Here is a 17,887-nt window from a genome sequence, read left to right on the forward strand (position 1 = left end):
TTACCTGTGCGCTCCCACTGGGAGGCCACAGCTGACACGGCGAACGCAGCCACACACTGAACACACAATCACACACAGTCATATGCACTGAACTCCACAGCTGAAGGAATAATACAGTTAAAATCCAGTTATATTTGATGCAGTTGAAAGCATTTGCACATGATGTGTTCAGGAACTACCTTCATCCTCTCAATAGAGTCTGACGAGGCGTTGGCCTGGTGTATGAGGTACGTGTGCTCCATGTACTCTGTCAGACGCTGCAGGAAGCTGAGCGGCTCGTTAAAAATGACCGGCATTGTAATCTTGGAGAGTTCCTGAAAGACACATGGGGAAGAACAGAAGGACAATGTTTCACAACATGCACACAGTAATCCTTGGAAAGTCTAACATTCATGCTGAGTGTTGAAAAGGCTCAATGTTCTTCAAAGGTCCTGTAACAGCGTCTGTGCCTCATTTGTGTGTCGGTTTGGACAAAAACATCTGTATGTAAGTTTTGTGTTGAATCTATTCGATTCTTCTCTGGTACAAAAACACAAACATGGTTTTAGAAATTATAATTTTCAGATGTAAGCTTAATGAGTGTAACAGGTTTCTGACATTCCTGTCAGGATTATGGTGCCTGAACTCTTTCAACACCCAATCGCACAGAAAACAGAAACACAGAAACCTATACAGCAAATACTCTACACATGCTACACATACTACACAAGCTATATATGCTAAACATACTAAACACTGCTACACATGCTACATATGCTACACATACTGCAGACTGCTACACATGCTACATATGCTACACACTGCTACACATGCTATATAGACTACACATGCTATTCATGCTACATATGCTACACAAGCTGTATAGGCTACAGATGCTACAAATACTACACAAGCTATATATGCTACACATTGCTACACACTGCTACACATGCTATATAGGCTACACAAGCTACACAAGCTGTATAGGCTACAGATGCTACATATACTACACATGCTACACACTGCTACAGTTGATATATATGCTACACATGCTACATATGCTACACAAGCTATATATGCTACACATTGCTACACACTGCTACACATGCTATATAGGCTACACATGCTACACAAGCTGTATAGGCTATAGATGCTACACATGCTACACAATGCTACAGTTGCTATATATGCTACACATGCTACATATGTTACACAAGCTATAGGCTACACATGCTACATATGCTACACATACTACAGACTGCTACACATACTACATATGCTACACATACTACAGGCTGCAACACATAATTTGTACAATTTTTTTTTGTCCACTTGGGCGCAAAACCAACCAAAAGTATTGAACAAATGAAAAGTTTGACCTGATTATTGTTCTTGATGAAAAATTTTAATTCAGGTGAAGATGAATGTTTCTTTCGTTTAATTTCATGGTCATCCATCCAGTAGCTGCTGAGACATTTCACTAAAAACTAAACTATGACCCTCATGCTTTGGGGACTGACTGACTGACTGAAGCTGTGCTGCTAGCACGGCTAATAAAAACAACATAGATCTTTATTCTCACCATTCCAATGCAGTTCCTCAGGATACTCCAGATGCTGAAGTCGTTTCTTGAAAACATGGGTGCAGGTAAACTGGTCCTAAAACAACACACACATTAACACACACTTGTATTACCTCTATCTGGAGTGAATGACGCATCGACTTTGTGCTATTTGTGCAATTTCTCTATAAATAGACATTTTTCATTAGAGCAAATATACCAGACGTTTAATGGCTTTGTCAAAGTGTCATTTCTAATTGAAGTGAATATAAAAGCCTTTGATGTATTGTGTGATGAACTGGAGCGAAGCCCAGAGAGACAATATCAAAAGACTTGGAATCATCCATCAGTAGCATTTATCTATGTGTCAGGTCAAACTGTTGTAAAAGAGTTAGAGAATATATTTAGAATCACAAGAACATGAAATATGAACCAGGTGAAAAGAACATGAATGATTCATATAATGATTAAATTCAAAATGCCCTCAAACGCTGCTTTAGGGATGAGCCAACATGGGATCATACTACAGACTGATTATTGCATTACACTGTGACCTTATCAATATTTAACAACTCCAACACAGAGCTGCATTCTTTCAACACAACTCTTTCTCCCGCCTTCACCGGGGCTGCGTCCGACTCTAAATTATTCATAGTTTGAAGTGGAAAAACCTGAGAGACGATGTAAAAAAGACAGAAAAATCACTGAACAACCACAGTTTGGGAAATATCACACAGCCTGACACAGATTTATTACAGCAAGAAAAAAAAAACCCAACAATAAGAGTGTGATACGAGGAGACGGCGTTTTGTTGAGTTTGTTCATCTTTTGATGAGAGGAGGATAAAAGCACTGGGGGGGCAGAGGTCCATTTAGGAGACCGCGGGGGCATTCGGCACCACTGACCTGTGCTTTGTGATCCCATTGGGCTGAGTCTCGTCCTTGTCGCCATGGTGATCCTCCTGCAACATGCTGGTGGGGCTGCCGCAAGGGCTGCTTAGCATGACAGAGCCTTCGTCCTCCTCCTCGTCCTCCTCAAAGGAATGGCTGGCCACCGTCTCAAAGCCGCTCAGGGAGAGCTCCGAGTCCGACTCTGACGGAGAGCGACACACAGAGAGACGAGTCACGAAATGTTTTTAAAGATTCCTGAGAACAAGGAGAGGCAGCGCAGACAGTTTCAGAGTGAAGACAGCTCTCAGGTTGGATAAAAATCACCTGTTAAGGAGCATAAACTCAAGAGAGGAATTTAATTAAAAGGATTTATTCCAGTAGCTGCTGCAATTTTTTATAGTTTGATAGTAAAACCAGGGTCAACACATGCATGAAAGCAGTTACAGACAGTGTCGGCTGGTTTTGCTTCCTGCAAATAAATATATCTGTATCTGTGAATACATGAGATTAGTAACAAGAAACTGCAGCGTCGAAATGCCAAAAATAAGCAGTGTCTCCGTTACACAGTTTGTCCACCAGAGAGCGCTGACAACTGAATTCTCATTGGCTGAAAACAAGACAAAAGTTTTCTCTGGAAATTAGGTTTGAATAAGTGGACTACACAATCACAACATCAGTAACGCGGTCTACTATAGAGTGTTGCATTATGGGTTGTTTGTAGCCTTAATGTTTGATGAGCTCAATAAGACATGAAAAATGAAAGTGTTTCTTATCCTCAACCAGAATCATAAACACATGTAAATATAAATATGTTCACAATCGCCGTCTCTGTTCCTGAGTTAAATAACAGCCTGGACTGTTTCTGCAGAACATTATGATGTCACAGAGAAGTCGACCTTTGACCTTTTGGATATAAAATGTCATCACTTCATCATGATAATAATAATTGGCTTGTCTGCCATAATCTTGTCAAAAACTTCACAGGAGCTTGACCTTTGACCTTTGACTGTCGCCACACAAACAAACAAAAAAACAAACAAAACAAAAACAGAATATCAGCTGATACATTATAATTGGTTTTGAGTATTGATATCTGTATCACCCTCAAACACTTATCGATTGGGCTCAAATGCAAATGAGTTACTTAATAATCATCATCATTTTCATGAAAGCAGAAAAATTAAACAAAAAATAATTATTTTTCTCACTTCTGCTTTATTAATATTCAAAATGTACATTAGTTCTGTTTCTCCATTTAAGTATAAATATATCACACTTGTATTTGTCTGTACGGTCACAGTTTAATTTGATCCTGGGCTGCTGTTCAAATAACGCAAACAAAATCAATTAATGATGATTCACACAGGAGAATCATGAGCAACACAATCATGCTCAGCAACACGCATGCAGCTCTATGGATTTATGTTTCTTTCAGTCTTGACATGTTCACTTCCTTTCATGCGTGTTGCTGGTTACACACGCTGTCAACACGTCAGTATCACATTAGAGAAAAGTTTTTGTTTAAATAAACAGAACTAAAAAAACAAGAGCAAACTCCAGCAAGGTCTTGCTGAAAAAATCCTCAAGCATCTTTTTTAAATGTCACTCCACCATGCAGGCGCCTCATACCACAAACAAGAATTCATCAACACAACCAGGCAACTGCAGCTTACGTCACGCCTGACGAGCGGCAAACATACCAGAGACATTCACCGGCAGGAAAAAGTATTCCGGCGTCCTAGAGGTGAATGACAGAGCGGTGAGTGTGAGCGCTCACAGGATCTCCTGCGTCTCCTCGGCGCGTTTGAGAACTCGTCAACTCACCAGACACGGCGTCGTGGAACTCATCCTCGCTCAGGACGCTGCGCGGCGAAGATCCCTTGACGACGGATTGTTCAAGTTCGTGGTGCTCTGTGGCCAGAGTCTGCAGCGCCTCTGAGAGGATCTTATTCTTCTCCACCTCCTGCTCCAATTTCAGACTGCGCACCTGAGCTCACACACACACACACACACACACACACACACACACACACACACACACACACACACACAGTCAAAGAGACAGAGATTAATCACCCATAGAAACATGAATCGTATCTTCCACATTTGAGAAGAAATAAATATTCTCCCAAATGTTTTATTCACACTCTCATTACAAACAGAAGGTAAATGTGTGTGAGTGGCCGTGATGGCAGCGGGTCATGTCGACTGACTGACCCTCCCCTCTGCTCTGTCCTCTCATTACCAGTCCCGTGGAGAGAGACGGAGCTGGAGCCATGTTTACCTGAACTGGTGAACAGCTACCGTGACGCCGCCGTCTCAAATGGCCTGATGAGAACATGACTCCCCGTGGAGGAGAGGCGGATCAAATGACAGGTAACGGACTCAGATATAAACCATCCACCAAACCTCCATTTTACAGGAGACATGAGGGATGATGACGAGAAGATGCAGCTGCACCTTTCTGAAAAACACTTCACTGTTTCCTGTTCAACTACAAAGTTAAAGAGTGTTTCACTCTGGACTGTCACAGACACAACAGAAGGAGAATTTATGGTTATTTATAATCCAGCAGGTGGACGTCAGGTGAAGTGGGGAGAAAGTGCTGTTTTAAAGACCACAGATCATTTGCCATTGTTGCACTGTACTGAGCTCTAAGGAGAAGGTTCCTGCTGCTCGACCCCCCCGCAGGAGGTGTTGAAGTGCAAAGCAGCGCTGCAGGAGCTGGAAGTGATTCAGTGCCTTTTCCTCTCAGGGGGGAACGAATGAGGACAGGCCCCGCTGCTTCATTCAGACAGTGTAGATATGTTGTACATGTTCGAGTCGTTCCTGGTGAACACAGACCTTTTCACACTGAGTTCTGAGCCCTTTATCGCCCGTCTGCTTCTGCAGATCACGGTTCAAAAGGCTGCACAGCTGAGCGATCGAGGCCCGGCCCAGGTGTGAGCTCTGAAAGCGCTGGACAGGCTTTTAAAGTTAGAAAGGTCAGATGGTTTTTGGCAGCCTCTCTGACACCAGCGGCGCCGTCTCCTTTAAAGATGGAGACATGCTCTCTGGTTCGTGAGATGACGCCGTGTTGTGCGAGTGGGAGGAGAAAACATGAGTTGATGTGCACATCATGACTGAGACGGATTCAGACTTTGGCGTCCAACTGTTCTGTCAGGGTCTTAGTCTGCGTTAATATGCAAATGTCATGTTTTAGACGCAGGAAATGACAGGCGTCACGGCATGGCCTGGAAAAACAGCCTCACTCTGTGCTTTATCACGTGAAGGTAAACATGCCTCGATTTACATATTCAACAACTCAAGTGCGCATTCATCATCGCATTCACACATGGCGATGCATCAAAAGCAGCAGCTCCTCTGCTTCTCAGTCTCATTCTCATTCTGATGTGACGTCCAGATAGAAATCAGGTTCAGAGAAGACGCTCTCACATTAGGATTGTGATGAGATATAACCTCTTTGATACACGCCGCACATTTCACATCATCATCAACGCACATTACTTTAGATTCAGTTATTCAGACAATTTTCAATCTCTTTTCAATCTCCATGCTCACGTCCACGTGCACGTGCACAGATCACTGAGTCCCGGGGTGGACGCAGCGCTGAGCATTAGTGCTGGTTATATGAAGATGTCCTGAGGGACTTTACAGATCTGCTGTCAGATTTAGTGTCGGTGTTTATATTGTGATAGCTACATAATGATATAATACAGGAGCAGGACTGATCATGGAGCAGTTAAACACTCAGTGGTACAGACTGAAATATCTCAACAACCATCACATGGACCTCCATGATGACAAACATTCATGGTTCTCAGAGGATAAATCCCTCGGAGTTTGGTCATCCTCAGTTTTTTCGTCTAGCGCCACCAGCAGGTTGACAGCTGCGGTTTTAAGTGAAATGCGGCTGTTGGAAGGATTCTCATGAAATCTGGTTCAGACGTTCATGTTTTAGTGATGAATTGTTAGCATGCTAACATGCTAAACTAAGGTTGTTTTAAAACATTATACCTGCTAAACATCATCGTATTAGCATGGTGACTGTTAGCATGTTAGCAGCATGATGCTTTCACTGTAGACTTTTAGTTTGGTTTTATGATTTTTGCACCAATATAATGAAACATCTTGATGTGGCAGATATTTCATTGCTGGATCAGACATTCCTACTTTCTAAATAGATTTCCCAGAAAATGTTCAGTATCACACCTATGTCAATATCACAATGTAAAATTTCATAATACAGCAATTCCTCCATGTTCACAGCTCTTTTTTTTGTCAGTGGTGGGATGTAATCTGCCCACTGAACCTTTCATTAATCAAATCCATTGAATCACACATAAAGAAAACCCGTCCGACAGTTTATAATCACTGCACTGCACCGAGCTGCTTTCATGAGGAGGTGCGACGTGAGCCGACACTTCCTTATGAAACATGTTTTGTTTTCTTTAAAAACAGCATGATTATATATCTGCAGGTTGCAGTCAGTAAGGATCCTGTTGATTACAGTATTTATAGTCTCCATTTGCTTTTTTAATGGTCAGTTCACTCACATATTTTCTTACGGAGCCGTGAAGATTGCTACACTTGAAAAAGATGAAATCCAGATTTCGCTAAAATCCAGTTCACCTTCATTTTACTGGGTCGGCAGCAAAAGTTTTAGAGCTAGTCTAAAGTTTGAGCGCACGTTCCCATGAATGGGGAACTGGTACTGTATGTAATAATATTGCAGCATCAGTGGTATAGCAGACAGAAACCTGACAGGCCGTCAAACAAAGACACTCACCCCTTCCTGTCTGGAGAAAAGGCCGAGACAGACACTGAGACCGGAGCTGGTCTCACTGGACAACTCACAGATTTCTTCCATCTTCTGCAGCACGGAGGACGGAAAGCCTGAGGGGACAAACACACTGATGAGGGGCCACTGGCACAAAGTAATGACTGAAATGAAAAAGTCGTCTCTGCAACTTAAGAAGCAAAACTGAAGCAAATGTGAAGTTCAGGTTTTCATGCTTTCAGAAAAGCTACAGACAAACACAGCAAACCTGTAATGACAGACTTCATGTGTGTGTTTATGTGTCAGAGTGTGTGTTTAAAAAAAGAAAAAAACTTAATAGACAATAAAATAAGAGCTTTTACTTTCTGCCAGCAGCTTGTCATTCTTCAACATGGACAGGAAAGCCGCCACCTCCTTCTCCAGCTTCCTGTGGCTGGTCTCCGCTGCCTGATTTACAGATCAACGAAAGCACTACAGCTCATTACGCTGTGCTATGTTACGACACGTTTATTACTGATCTTTTTATTACAGTCACCTGAAGTGAGTCTGTTAACTCCCCGAGTGATACCGCTTCCTCCTCCTCCTCCTCGCTGCCCTGCTCCTGGGAGCAGTAGTGTGTGCTGTAGGCCGAGTGCTCCTCCAGTGCTTCCAGCCACGCCTGCAAAACCACAACCCACTTTTCTCTTTCTTTGTCATGAGAACTAAAACACATTAGTGGTTTAATCAGCAGATTGTGACCTTGGTGAGGTGAAGTTATTCTAAATATTGAATATAAAATCATGTAATTGGCTTGTCTACATCAGGTGGATTACAGATAGAACCTAATACTGACAACTGCGGTTATGATACAATAACATAACGTAACTATAATTATAGCTAGCTGCCGAAGATTTAAAAAAGAGGAAAAAAATCAAACAAATTAATAACAACTAAAAGGGAGTTATGATATAAAATATATCTGACACTGGCACTGACAACAGTTTAGCTATGTATTATTATGGGAAATATGCTTATTTGCGTTTTAGAGAAAAGTCAAACGAGAAGATTGATACTGCTCTCATATCGGTCCATTAAACATGAAGCTAGCCAGCAGCCTGTTAGCTTAGCTTAGCACAAAGACAGTAAACAGGGGGACACAGCCTGGCTCTCTCACCTCTAAAGTTTACGAATTGACAAGTTAAAAGGTTTTTTGTTTGTTTGTTAGTTATGTTTAATCCGTACGAAGACTGAAGAGTAAAGACTAAAGAGTTTCCGCCTGTTTCCTGTTGTTATGCTAAGCTAAGCTAAACTAAGCTAAGCTAAACTAAGTGGCTGTTGGCTGAACAGACATGAGAGTAGTATGAATTTTCTCATCTTACTCTCCCCCTGGATAAACATTACGGTCAAATTTAGCTTGAAGTTTTAAACATCTAAATCAAGTTAGGCAGCATTGTAGAGTTAGCATCAAAGCGCTAAAATGTTCAACAACCAGCAGCGAGACACTGAACTTATCTCAGATTACATATTAAAATTTTATTTTCTTCACTGCTGTGAGATACAAATAATAGTAGTGCTCCTTGTCAATAATCTTTAGCATGAGCTCTGTATTTAGCTTTAGCAGGCTAGCTATCTAGCTCTGCGGCTAATGGTAAAAATCAGCTTGTTCAGATATGTCTAAACGACTAATTTTTATCACTACGATTTACAGTGTTTTTGATAAATCATTAACATTAGATCCAGCTACATTTAATAATCTTTTCCGCTCCTTTAATGCTTCGTCACAGAGCAGCTGACACAGTAAAAACGAGGAAGTCAATGGTCACTAACCAGGTAATATATATTAATGTATCAAGTAAAAACAGACAAGAAATGTTAATAATTTGTCAAAGACAGTCAGGAGTGAAACTCACTTTCCTTGTTGCCTCAGGGTCGTTTTTAGGCGACACCTTGAAGTGATGCACGCTGTCATCGAAGCACTTGAGGGTAAAAAAGCAGTAATCTTTGGCTCGGATCTGGGAATGAGAACATCAAGAGGAACACACAATTGACACACACAAATTCAACACAATGGTTTAAGAAGTTGAGTGCAGTCCGTCAGTGTTGGCTTACCAAGCAGTGGGCGTGTGTCAGGGACTTACAGCCTTGACGTCTGACATTAGAAGCTGCATCCGACCTTAATATGAAAGAGAACGATCTGTTTTGATGAGGTCTTTTCATTTTGTAGGAATATATTGCAGAGGTATAAAATCACCTCCACCACCCTCCCAGACAAAAGTCTGCAGTACTTCCATTTATCTTTAGTGGGGGTGTTTCCACATGTCTGCTTCAAGGACCAGGTGAGAGACGGCACTTACTGTTTTGAGTACCAGGATAAAACTCCATCCTGGAGGACGACCCAGTAGGAGCGCCAGCCAAAGAACCTGGAGCTCTGCAGGAAGACACACAGGAGAAGAACCAGCGGTTTGATTCTCAGTGATTTCTGTTACTGTTCAGTGTTTTTTTATTTGAATGGTGGCTGATGGTGAGAGAACACATGATCCTTATGCTCCATTTAGACAGGCTTTGCTAATGCTCAAAACAAGCAGATACAAAACAGCTCCGATACACACACACGAGCGAGATTTGTCGAGGTTCGTTCTCACACTGATTTCTCAGCCAGAAGTGAAAATCAAGTCAGATTTTAGGGGTTTCAGTTCTGTGGTTACTGGAAGCCGCCCTAATTGCCTGTTTCTGAATTTTAAATGGCACTCACACAGAATCCAAGTGCTAATTACAACTGGGATTACTACACATTTGGTGTACTAGTATTTCCAGCATGAGGACAGTGAGAGTGCAGCTGAATCAAAATGAACTACAGTGGTTGTTTTTCATTGTAATGAGGGATTGTCTCTCAGCTGCAACAATTTTTGCTATCAGGATACAAGAAGTTCATTGTTGGTTTGCGTCCTTAAAGCTGCTATTATCAATATTTTACCACATAAAACTGAGTGTACGCCACCAGCACCAGCAAAGAGACAAAGCTAGCAATTATCTGTCAACGCAGTGGAGCTTTTAGCAGCTGAACATTTCCATCAGGAGTTGGTGGAGACTAAAAACAGCTGTAATGAGAATGAATATTGGACTTACATTTTCCAATTTGACAGAAACATGACTCCTGGTAACTGTTGCTAACATGTTAGCCTTACCAGCTAAAATGTGTCAATATGTCAGTGTTGTGTTTACAGCCACAAACAGAACAAATAATGAAATAAATAAATTTGTGTTCATGTCGACAACATCGGCAGCTGGTGCTTAAAAACTTCAGTGATGCAGGAAAAGAAAACAGGATGTAACTAAAGGTGATGTTAGCCAATGCTCAGCTCAGGTAAAGTACCACTTCTTAAATAAATGCTGACATGATTACGAGGCACATGGCATGATTATTATTTTCTTTTCATAATAATTTTTACAATATATAATTAATTAATTAATTAATTAATGAAACATGTTTGAGTAGCCTTTCTTCTGTGGATAGATAACTGGACAGATGTGGCGTCCCAGCACCTCGCGTCAACCAGCCGCCACTGATTAACAATAATACAAACTACCGTCTTTGCTAGTTTAGTTTTTCCAAATTAAACTCAGCCATTATATAATAAACTAGACTAAAAGTCCTTAACGACTCTGCTGATGTCTGCATTCATTAGGTGCTGTTTAAGGTTATTAGTTACACCTGTGTTTTTCTGACTCACGTCAAAAACGTACACTACCTGCAGTGTGTAACATTTTGCAGCATGTCACAGACTGAATGTCACAGAAGAGAGTTCATGTGTGGCGGGTGGCGTGTGTGCTGTGGAGGTGTTGTATGTGCAGAGGCAACAGCTGATAAATAATAATAAATGGATGTCAGTAGCTGCAATCTTTTCATTTCCAGCTTTTCTTGACACTATTTGGTTTCTTTTTAAGGTTATTTTTCAGAATAAAAGCATTTAAACCCCTGGGGACAGGCAGAGTTTTATCCTTGATTCTTTTGACAAACACTAAATAATTAAAACGACATTCACACGGAGGTTGTGCAGCGTCTCATGTGATAATTATAATCCTAATTAAAAACACACTGACAGGCCCTCAGCCATATTCTCACTGTACAATTATAATAAAATCACAGTAAAGATGACTTTAATGTGTTGTTAAATTAAATATTTGTTGACATGTAGAGGAGCAGTAGTGGATAAACTGTCTAGTTAATTTACTGCAGCTCTGTAATGCAAACACCAAGTGTATGAAGCTTCGACAAAATTTTAGTTCACCTGTTTTTTTAATGCTAAAGTTGCTGATTGTAAACTCGTGCTGTGACCTGGTCATGTGGATGATATGAGACGTTACGAAACGTCTCGCAACGTGTGTGTGTTTGCTGAAGTTTCCTGAAGGAGCGTCTCTAAATGCAACATATAAAGATAATATCTCTGTTCTGTCGTGTGATGGACTGTGTTCTCCCTGACTTCACCTTCCACAGGAGTCCCTCGAACTTCTTGACGTGGTGGGTCATACCCTGCAATGTAAAGATACGAGACATGAAGGAAGTAAAAACACAAATCAAAGAATGAATCAAAGGAAGTCGACTGTCTGACTCACTCGATGAACGCTGCCTTCAAGGACCTGCTTCATTGCTGTATCGCTGGCCAGGTCAAACACTGTCTGGTCTGAGAGTTATGGACACACAATACACACACACACACACACACACACACACACACACACACACACACACACACACACACACACACACACAGTGAGGAAAGTACTGTCTAGGTGTTATTAACACTGATAGAAAGTCAAAGAAATAACAGTTTTGTTTTGGCAAAAATAATTCAATGTTAAAAGCCATTTCTGCAGAAACGAAAGCCGCTCACTCAGTCAGGTGTTATTTTTGTTTGAGTGAAGAAAAAATGGAGACAGACCTTGTGAAATGAGTTCAGACCAAGACCAGGAATCTAATGATTTGGTCTTTGAGGAATGTGAAGACGTATGGTTTATGAAAACATAAGCCTGGTGTTATTTTATGTTTTTCTTAGATTTTTCTTGCAGAAGAAAAGATGTAAACCAACATCACCAGTCTGTCTCTCAGTCTCTCCGTCTTTAATTAAGTTGTAAATCATAGTTTCATTTTCAAAAGTGATTAAACTGATTTCCTGTAACAGCTGGTCACTGTAGTATTCACCTAACATTTCAACAGGAGTAATTAGTGCAATTATTGGGGACTATTTTCTAGTGAGGATGAATACATACTTAGTTTGTGTCCAATGAAAATTATTTCTCAAATTTTTAAACCCCGCCCCCAAACTATAAATCCTGCCAGTCACTGCCACGGCCGCCGTGCAGGACTACATTTTCTCAACCGCTGAACCACCGTATTCCTACGCACCTACGGAGCACAGTAAAGTATTACGCCGCAGCCGCAGGTCAGCTGAGTGAATCAGAAAGCGGCGTGATATAGTGCGCGCCGTAGGTCCAGCGGTTGAAAAAAATGTAGTGCCAAAGGAAAGTGCTGTTTTCACAGGAAGATAAAGAGCTGAAAATATTCTACATAAAACATATATTAAACTATAAAAGAGATTCTGGATTGTTTCCACAGCAACACGTTGCTCTGACAGTCTGACTCCAGCTGTGACTGGTGCGTCTTACTGTTCTTGTTCTTGATGTTGGGGCGGGCTCCGCTCCGCAGCAGCTTCAGGGCGCACTGCCTCTGGCCGCGATAGGCTGCACAGTGCAGCGGCGTGTTACCCAGCAGGTCTGTGCAGTTGATGTCCGGAAGCTTCTTCCTGCTGAGCTACAGTGAACACACGGGACGAGAACAGATGACAGGCTGTGTGGACACAAGTGTTGTGGGTTTCCTCTCATGCAATTAAGAAATGAAGGCGTGACAGAAGGACCTGAAGCGTAACTCTTTAATTTCTCCCACTGTGACTAAAGGCGGGAAAGCTCGACTCCCACAGGCGTCCCTTTCTGCCTCAGGGAACATCCCAGTCTCGTGGACGTGATATCTCAGTAACGCCTTCACAGAACTTCTTCAAATTTGGCACAAACATTCACTGCGACTCAATGAAGTGAAGTGAATGAATGAAGTGATTATATTTTTGTAGCTCATGGTCAAAGGTCAAAGGTCAAGGTCACAGTGACCTCACAAAGAGCAGTTTTGGCCTTGTGAACGCAATATCCCAGTAACGCCATGAGGGAACTTCTTTAAATCTAACATTCACTTGGACTCCAGGACAAACTGATTAGATTTTGATGGTCAAAGCTCAAAGGTCAAAGGTCAGTGTGACCTCACAAAACACTTTTTAGGCATTAATCATTAATCAATTATGACAAAATTTCACACAAATGTTTAATATTTTATGTGACTCTGGATAAACAGGGATGGTCTGAGTGGAGGAGGGAAACAACCACGAGGAGGTGATTCTAGTTTTTTCCAGAGCTTTTATTAATGAGGTTTTCATTGCCAATTCTGTTGTTGTGACTGACGAGGGCGTAGTCGCCGCCTGGACTTGTCGTGACTTGTGAACATGTGAAGACAGTTGAGCGTGTAACTGTCATTTCAGATACAAATAAATGTAAAGTGAATTTAACACTGCTCCTTTTCCTGCACCACATTAACTACAGGAATAAACCCAAACAAGCTCCAGACATTCCACGTTCTCATTGGTCAAAATGTGAGATTTAAATACACGTGACACTAACCAGCTGATTCAGAGTTGGAAGGTCTCCTTCTCGTGCAGCTTCCAAAAGTTTCTCCTCCAGTTTCCTCTCCTCTGTTCTTTCAGCCGCTGGCGTCAGAGGCCAACAAGGAAAAATGCGCTATTTCAGAATTTACACTTTATATAAACAAATTGTATGAATATTAAAATTCAACATAAACAATAAAAAAAGCTTTTATGAAATTTCTTAGGTGACGACACGTCTCTCTCACCTTCCAACATGCTTCTGACTTCTGCATTTTGAGTGACATCTTTGGGAATCTGTGCTGTCCCATTGATGACAGTAGCGCATGCATCATAGTGCAGCAGCAGCATGACAACCTCCTGATCAATACGTGATTCAGTGATTGATTGATTGATTGATTGACTGAATGGATGAATAAATGCATGCACAAAATCATACTATCAACAAAGAGACGCAAAGATTAGAAGGAAACTTAAAATCTGCAAGGAGAAGTGACGATGCGTTCAGGTACCTTTCTTCCTGTGAAGGCGGCTTTGTGCAGCGCCGTGTCTCCGATGTTATTGGGCAAATTGACGTCTGCCCCCGCCTGCAGAGCGCAACAACACACTCGTTACCCCTGCACTCATGCAACACCTAGAGAATGGTGGAGCAGGATTTAAAACCTCCACTCTACCTTGAGTAATTCCTCCACCACATCTCTGTGTCCAAAGTAACAGGCCAGGTGAAGAGGCGTCCAGCCCAGGTTGGATTTACTTTTACCTGAGGAAACGTTACACGCTGCGTTACACCAACAGACTGTGACGCAGACATTACTCCCATGTGGTGATCATGTACCTTTGCAGTTGATGTTGATCTGTGTCTCCTCTCTGATCTTGGACATGAGGAGCTTCTGGATCCCAGGCAGATCTCCGTTCCTGGCGCAGCGCAGGAACTGCTCCTCTGGGTCCAGCTCCTCCATGGACCCCTGCACAGGAAATGCTGTTTATTTCTGTGACTCAACAGTGATTAAAGAGATTCTCTCAGAAGGACACATTTCTGAGTCTCTGACAAGAAATCCAGCAGCTACGGGAGATTTATGCTGCTTTAAAGTGGCGCTCCAGCAACTTCCATAACGCTGGGACCCAAGAGACAGATTTATAAGAGTCAGTCAGAATTGAAGCAACGGAGGCCAAGATATCCTGACTCTTAGTCCAAGCTCCTTAATGCTTTATTTCCCACAATGCAACTGAATAGCATCTTTCACCAGACCCTCCCTACCTGCTAAAAGACCTGTCTTTTAAACTCCACACCCAGTGTTTCCTACTACTAAACAAGACTAGGTCAAAACCTAGTACGTGACTGAGCCTCGTATGGTCGCTGTGAGAAAGTGAGGATGTAGTTGAAACTGCTGTGGAGTCGCTGTAAACATCTGACATCACCACATCCTGCGCTCAGTCTAGTGTCAGCTGCTTTCATTTGTTTGTGCTCACATTTACATTATTTTAATACAGATGAATTCACAGTGAAGCTGTTCTCATTCACGTTTTTCTGTTTCTCTTGTAGAAACTTTTACCACGACGTCGTCCGACAAAAATCACCAAACGCATAAATGAAAGACGAAGACTGAGCTGTGATTTCAGCTGGATTCACAGAATATCTTTCTGTATATTTTGTCTCTCAGACAGAACACAGTCTCGTCTGGGTCACAGACTGCTGCTCTGCTTCTCTGGAGACTCTCTTCTAACAGTTTGTCCAAAAAGTCGGTGGATTTGTAACTCAGGATTTTATTTAAAAAAGAAAGAAAGAAAAAAAAGTCTCTAAATCGAGCGACCAGTGCGCTAAGTTGGCAACTCTGAGTCTGTGACTATCAATTTTGAAAGAACAACAACCAATGGGGAAACTCCAACACTCAGCCAGCCGACCAATGGTTTTAGTGCTGGCTGTGATGAGTCGACTGAACTTGATGTGTAAAATCGGTGGATTGCACCTTTGAAAACCGTCCAGTCATGTTCAGTGTGGAGAAGTCGCCTGAGCTTTGATTGTTCATTTTCCTTCCCTTTTCAGAACACATGAGGAAAAAGTCACAAGAGTTTCTTGTGTCAGGAGTTGAGGAAAAAGAGAAGAGGGAAATCAAAGTTATTACGAAAGGTGTCAGTCACCAGCCTTTCAGGAAGGAAACCAGTCCTCTCGCCTCAGTCCACATGACGCTCTGGATCACAACGCTGGTTTGCACAGACAGAGAGGAGAGCGCTTTCTTTCTGCAGTGTTATGAACCGTCATGTGGCTGAGAGGAAGATTCATGACCCGCACCGAGCACACTTCAGACGCCGTCACCGTGACGGCTGCAGAGCACGGGGAGGAAAACGTCTGCTGGCTCTGAAACAGGTTTACCTGGGACTGTGGAGCAGGTGACACTAACGGTCACTCAGCCTGTCTTTCTACTGTCAGCTCAGTCTGAGTAACAGACGTTCAGACACTCCCTCTACACACTGCGACTGCACAGCAGAACACCTGCAAGTGTCTGCTGTCAATATATAAACTCTCTTTTCACTTGTGTTTTTATTCATTTATCAAAGTGTTTAATCTGTCGTTTAATTTGACTCGTGTTTGAGTTCTGACTGTTTTATTTTCCAACTGCAAAATGATTCTAATCTTTAATAAACGAATGTAAGTGTTTCTTTACAAATGCTTTTTAATGCGATATGTTTCTCTAAAAAATGAATAAAGGCAGATTCATATTGTTTGCTGTTAACAAATGGACATCAGTATTTGCCATTTGGCTGAAATGATTAATTACTTAACTGACAGAAAATTATTGCCAACTATTTTGATGATTATAATGAATTATAATATTTGGAGCAAACGTTCTCTTGTATCTCCAAGTATCAAGTTTTACACAAGAAAAAGTTAAAAAGTCCAAAACAATTCAAACTAATGTGTTGAATTTTCTTCTTCTTCTCTCTCATTAATCATGGCCCCTCAGTTTTGTCTTGTGACCCCTGGGAGGGGCCCAGAACCCTGATTGGGAACCACTGGAATGAACCACCAAATATATAAACATATGCACATATACATATAAAAAACATACAACAGTAAAATGCTACTTGCACATTTTTACATCAACATTAACAATTAAGATGTGATATATAATAAATCAGTCACAGTGTTTTCCTTTGCAGAATGAGTATTTGTACTTGTACTTAAACAGGATTAGGATTATGGTTTTCACTGTAATGTATGTTTACAGTGTATAGGACCTTCTACTAAAACAAGTGCTACATGATCATTTTACATTTGTTTTTCCAGATTCTGTGGAACAATCACAAAGAAACATGAACTCATTACATATGTAATGTATATATTTTATAGCACTATTTTCCTCCCAGTCAGACAAATGGAGCCAGGTGTTTGTCTGCAGCAGCTGTGAGCAGGTGACACAGACAGGCTGCTGTGTCAGTATATTACCTAATGATGAGCAGCCTGTAAAAAAAACAGTCAGTCAGTCACTTACTGTTTGTGCTGGTCCAGTCCAGTGAGGTGAAGTCCTCTCACTCAGGCCCCCGGTGAAGCTGCATGTGATGATTTAAGCCCCTCTGAGCCGTTTCCTGCTGCTCTACTGCAGCACCGACATCACACCGTCACACACACACACACACACACTGACACACACACACACACACACACACACACACACTGACACACACACACTCCTCATTTACCGTCTCGACGCGGATCTAACCGATGGCGGAATCCAGCTGTCTGTGTCACACACACACACACACACACACACACGCATTCCTCTGTTTTCTGTTTACACTGACATCAGCTGATCTCCGCTCGACGGAAGTCACCCGGGCAGATCGCTCGCGCCTTTCAAAATAAAAGCTCGGGAAGTTATTTCAAACGCAGAATAGCATTAGAATAAAAATAGAAAGTCGCGCGCGCTGCTGCTCGTCACGTGCGCTTTAACGAAGAATCGTAAAAACAGGAAACTGCTTCGTTCGTTGTGCTGCAAAA

The 17,887-nt window shown here is 41.8% G+C and overlaps 1 protein-coding gene across 4 annotated transcripts in view; it reads right to left on the bottom strand.

Moving 5' to 3' along the window:
• The window catches only part of osbpl1a (oxysterol binding protein-like 1A), a 23,132-nt gene extending 5,420 nt beyond the window's left edge, over nucleotides 1-17,712 (bottom strand). The window contains exons 1-20 of one of the 4 annotated variants that reach the window (XM_056377616.1): nucleotides 17,382-17,712; nucleotides 14,726-14,855; nucleotides 14,565-14,650; nucleotides 14,403-14,477; nucleotides 14,139-14,250; nucleotides 13,910-13,995; nucleotides 12,854-12,998; nucleotides 11,804-11,871; nucleotides 11,676-11,720; nucleotides 9,544-9,617; nucleotides 9,299-9,362; nucleotides 9,100-9,201; nucleotides 7,746-7,868; nucleotides 7,573-7,657; nucleotides 7,220-7,326; nucleotides 4,255-4,417; nucleotides 2,446-2,632; nucleotides 1,562-1,637; nucleotides 180-314; nucleotides 1-56 (exon numbers count right to left, since the gene is read on the bottom strand). The exon at nucleotides 1-56 is cut by the window's left edge and continues 42 nt beyond it. In XM_056377616.1, the coding sequence (XP_056233591.1) occupies nucleotides 1-56; nucleotides 180-314; nucleotides 1,562-1,637; nucleotides 2,446-2,632; nucleotides 4,255-4,417; nucleotides 7,220-7,326; nucleotides 7,573-7,657; nucleotides 7,746-7,868; nucleotides 9,100-9,201; nucleotides 9,299-9,362; nucleotides 9,544-9,617; nucleotides 11,676-11,720; nucleotides 11,804-11,871; nucleotides 12,854-12,998; nucleotides 13,910-13,995; nucleotides 14,139-14,250; nucleotides 14,403-14,477; nucleotides 14,565-14,650; nucleotides 14,726-14,849 (1,913 nt within the window). In that variant the 5' untranslated portion in view covers nucleotides 14,850-14,855; nucleotides 17,382-17,712. Of the gene's footprint in view, nucleotides 57-179; nucleotides 315-1,561; nucleotides 1,638-2,445; nucleotides 2,633-4,254; nucleotides 4,418-7,219; nucleotides 7,327-7,572; nucleotides 7,658-7,745; nucleotides 7,869-9,099; nucleotides 9,202-9,298; nucleotides 9,363-9,543; nucleotides 9,618-11,675; nucleotides 11,721-11,803; nucleotides 11,872-12,853; nucleotides 12,999-13,909; nucleotides 13,996-14,138; nucleotides 14,294-14,402; nucleotides 14,478-14,564; nucleotides 14,651-14,725; nucleotides 14,856-17,381 lie in introns of those variants that run through there. The other 3 variants (XM_056377614.1, XM_056377617.1, XM_056377618.1) reach the window with 3 other exon arrangements.
• Nucleotides 17,713-17,887: the final 175 nt, after the last annotated feature.

The sequence above is a fragment of the Seriola aureovittata genome, chromosome 6 (genome assembly GCF_021018895.1).
Source record: "Seriola aureovittata isolate HTS-2021-v1 ecotype China chromosome 6, ASM2101889v1, whole genome shotgun sequence".
NCBI classification, from domain to species: Eukaryota; Metazoa; Chordata; class Actinopteri; order Carangiformes; family Carangidae; genus Seriola; species Seriola aureovittata.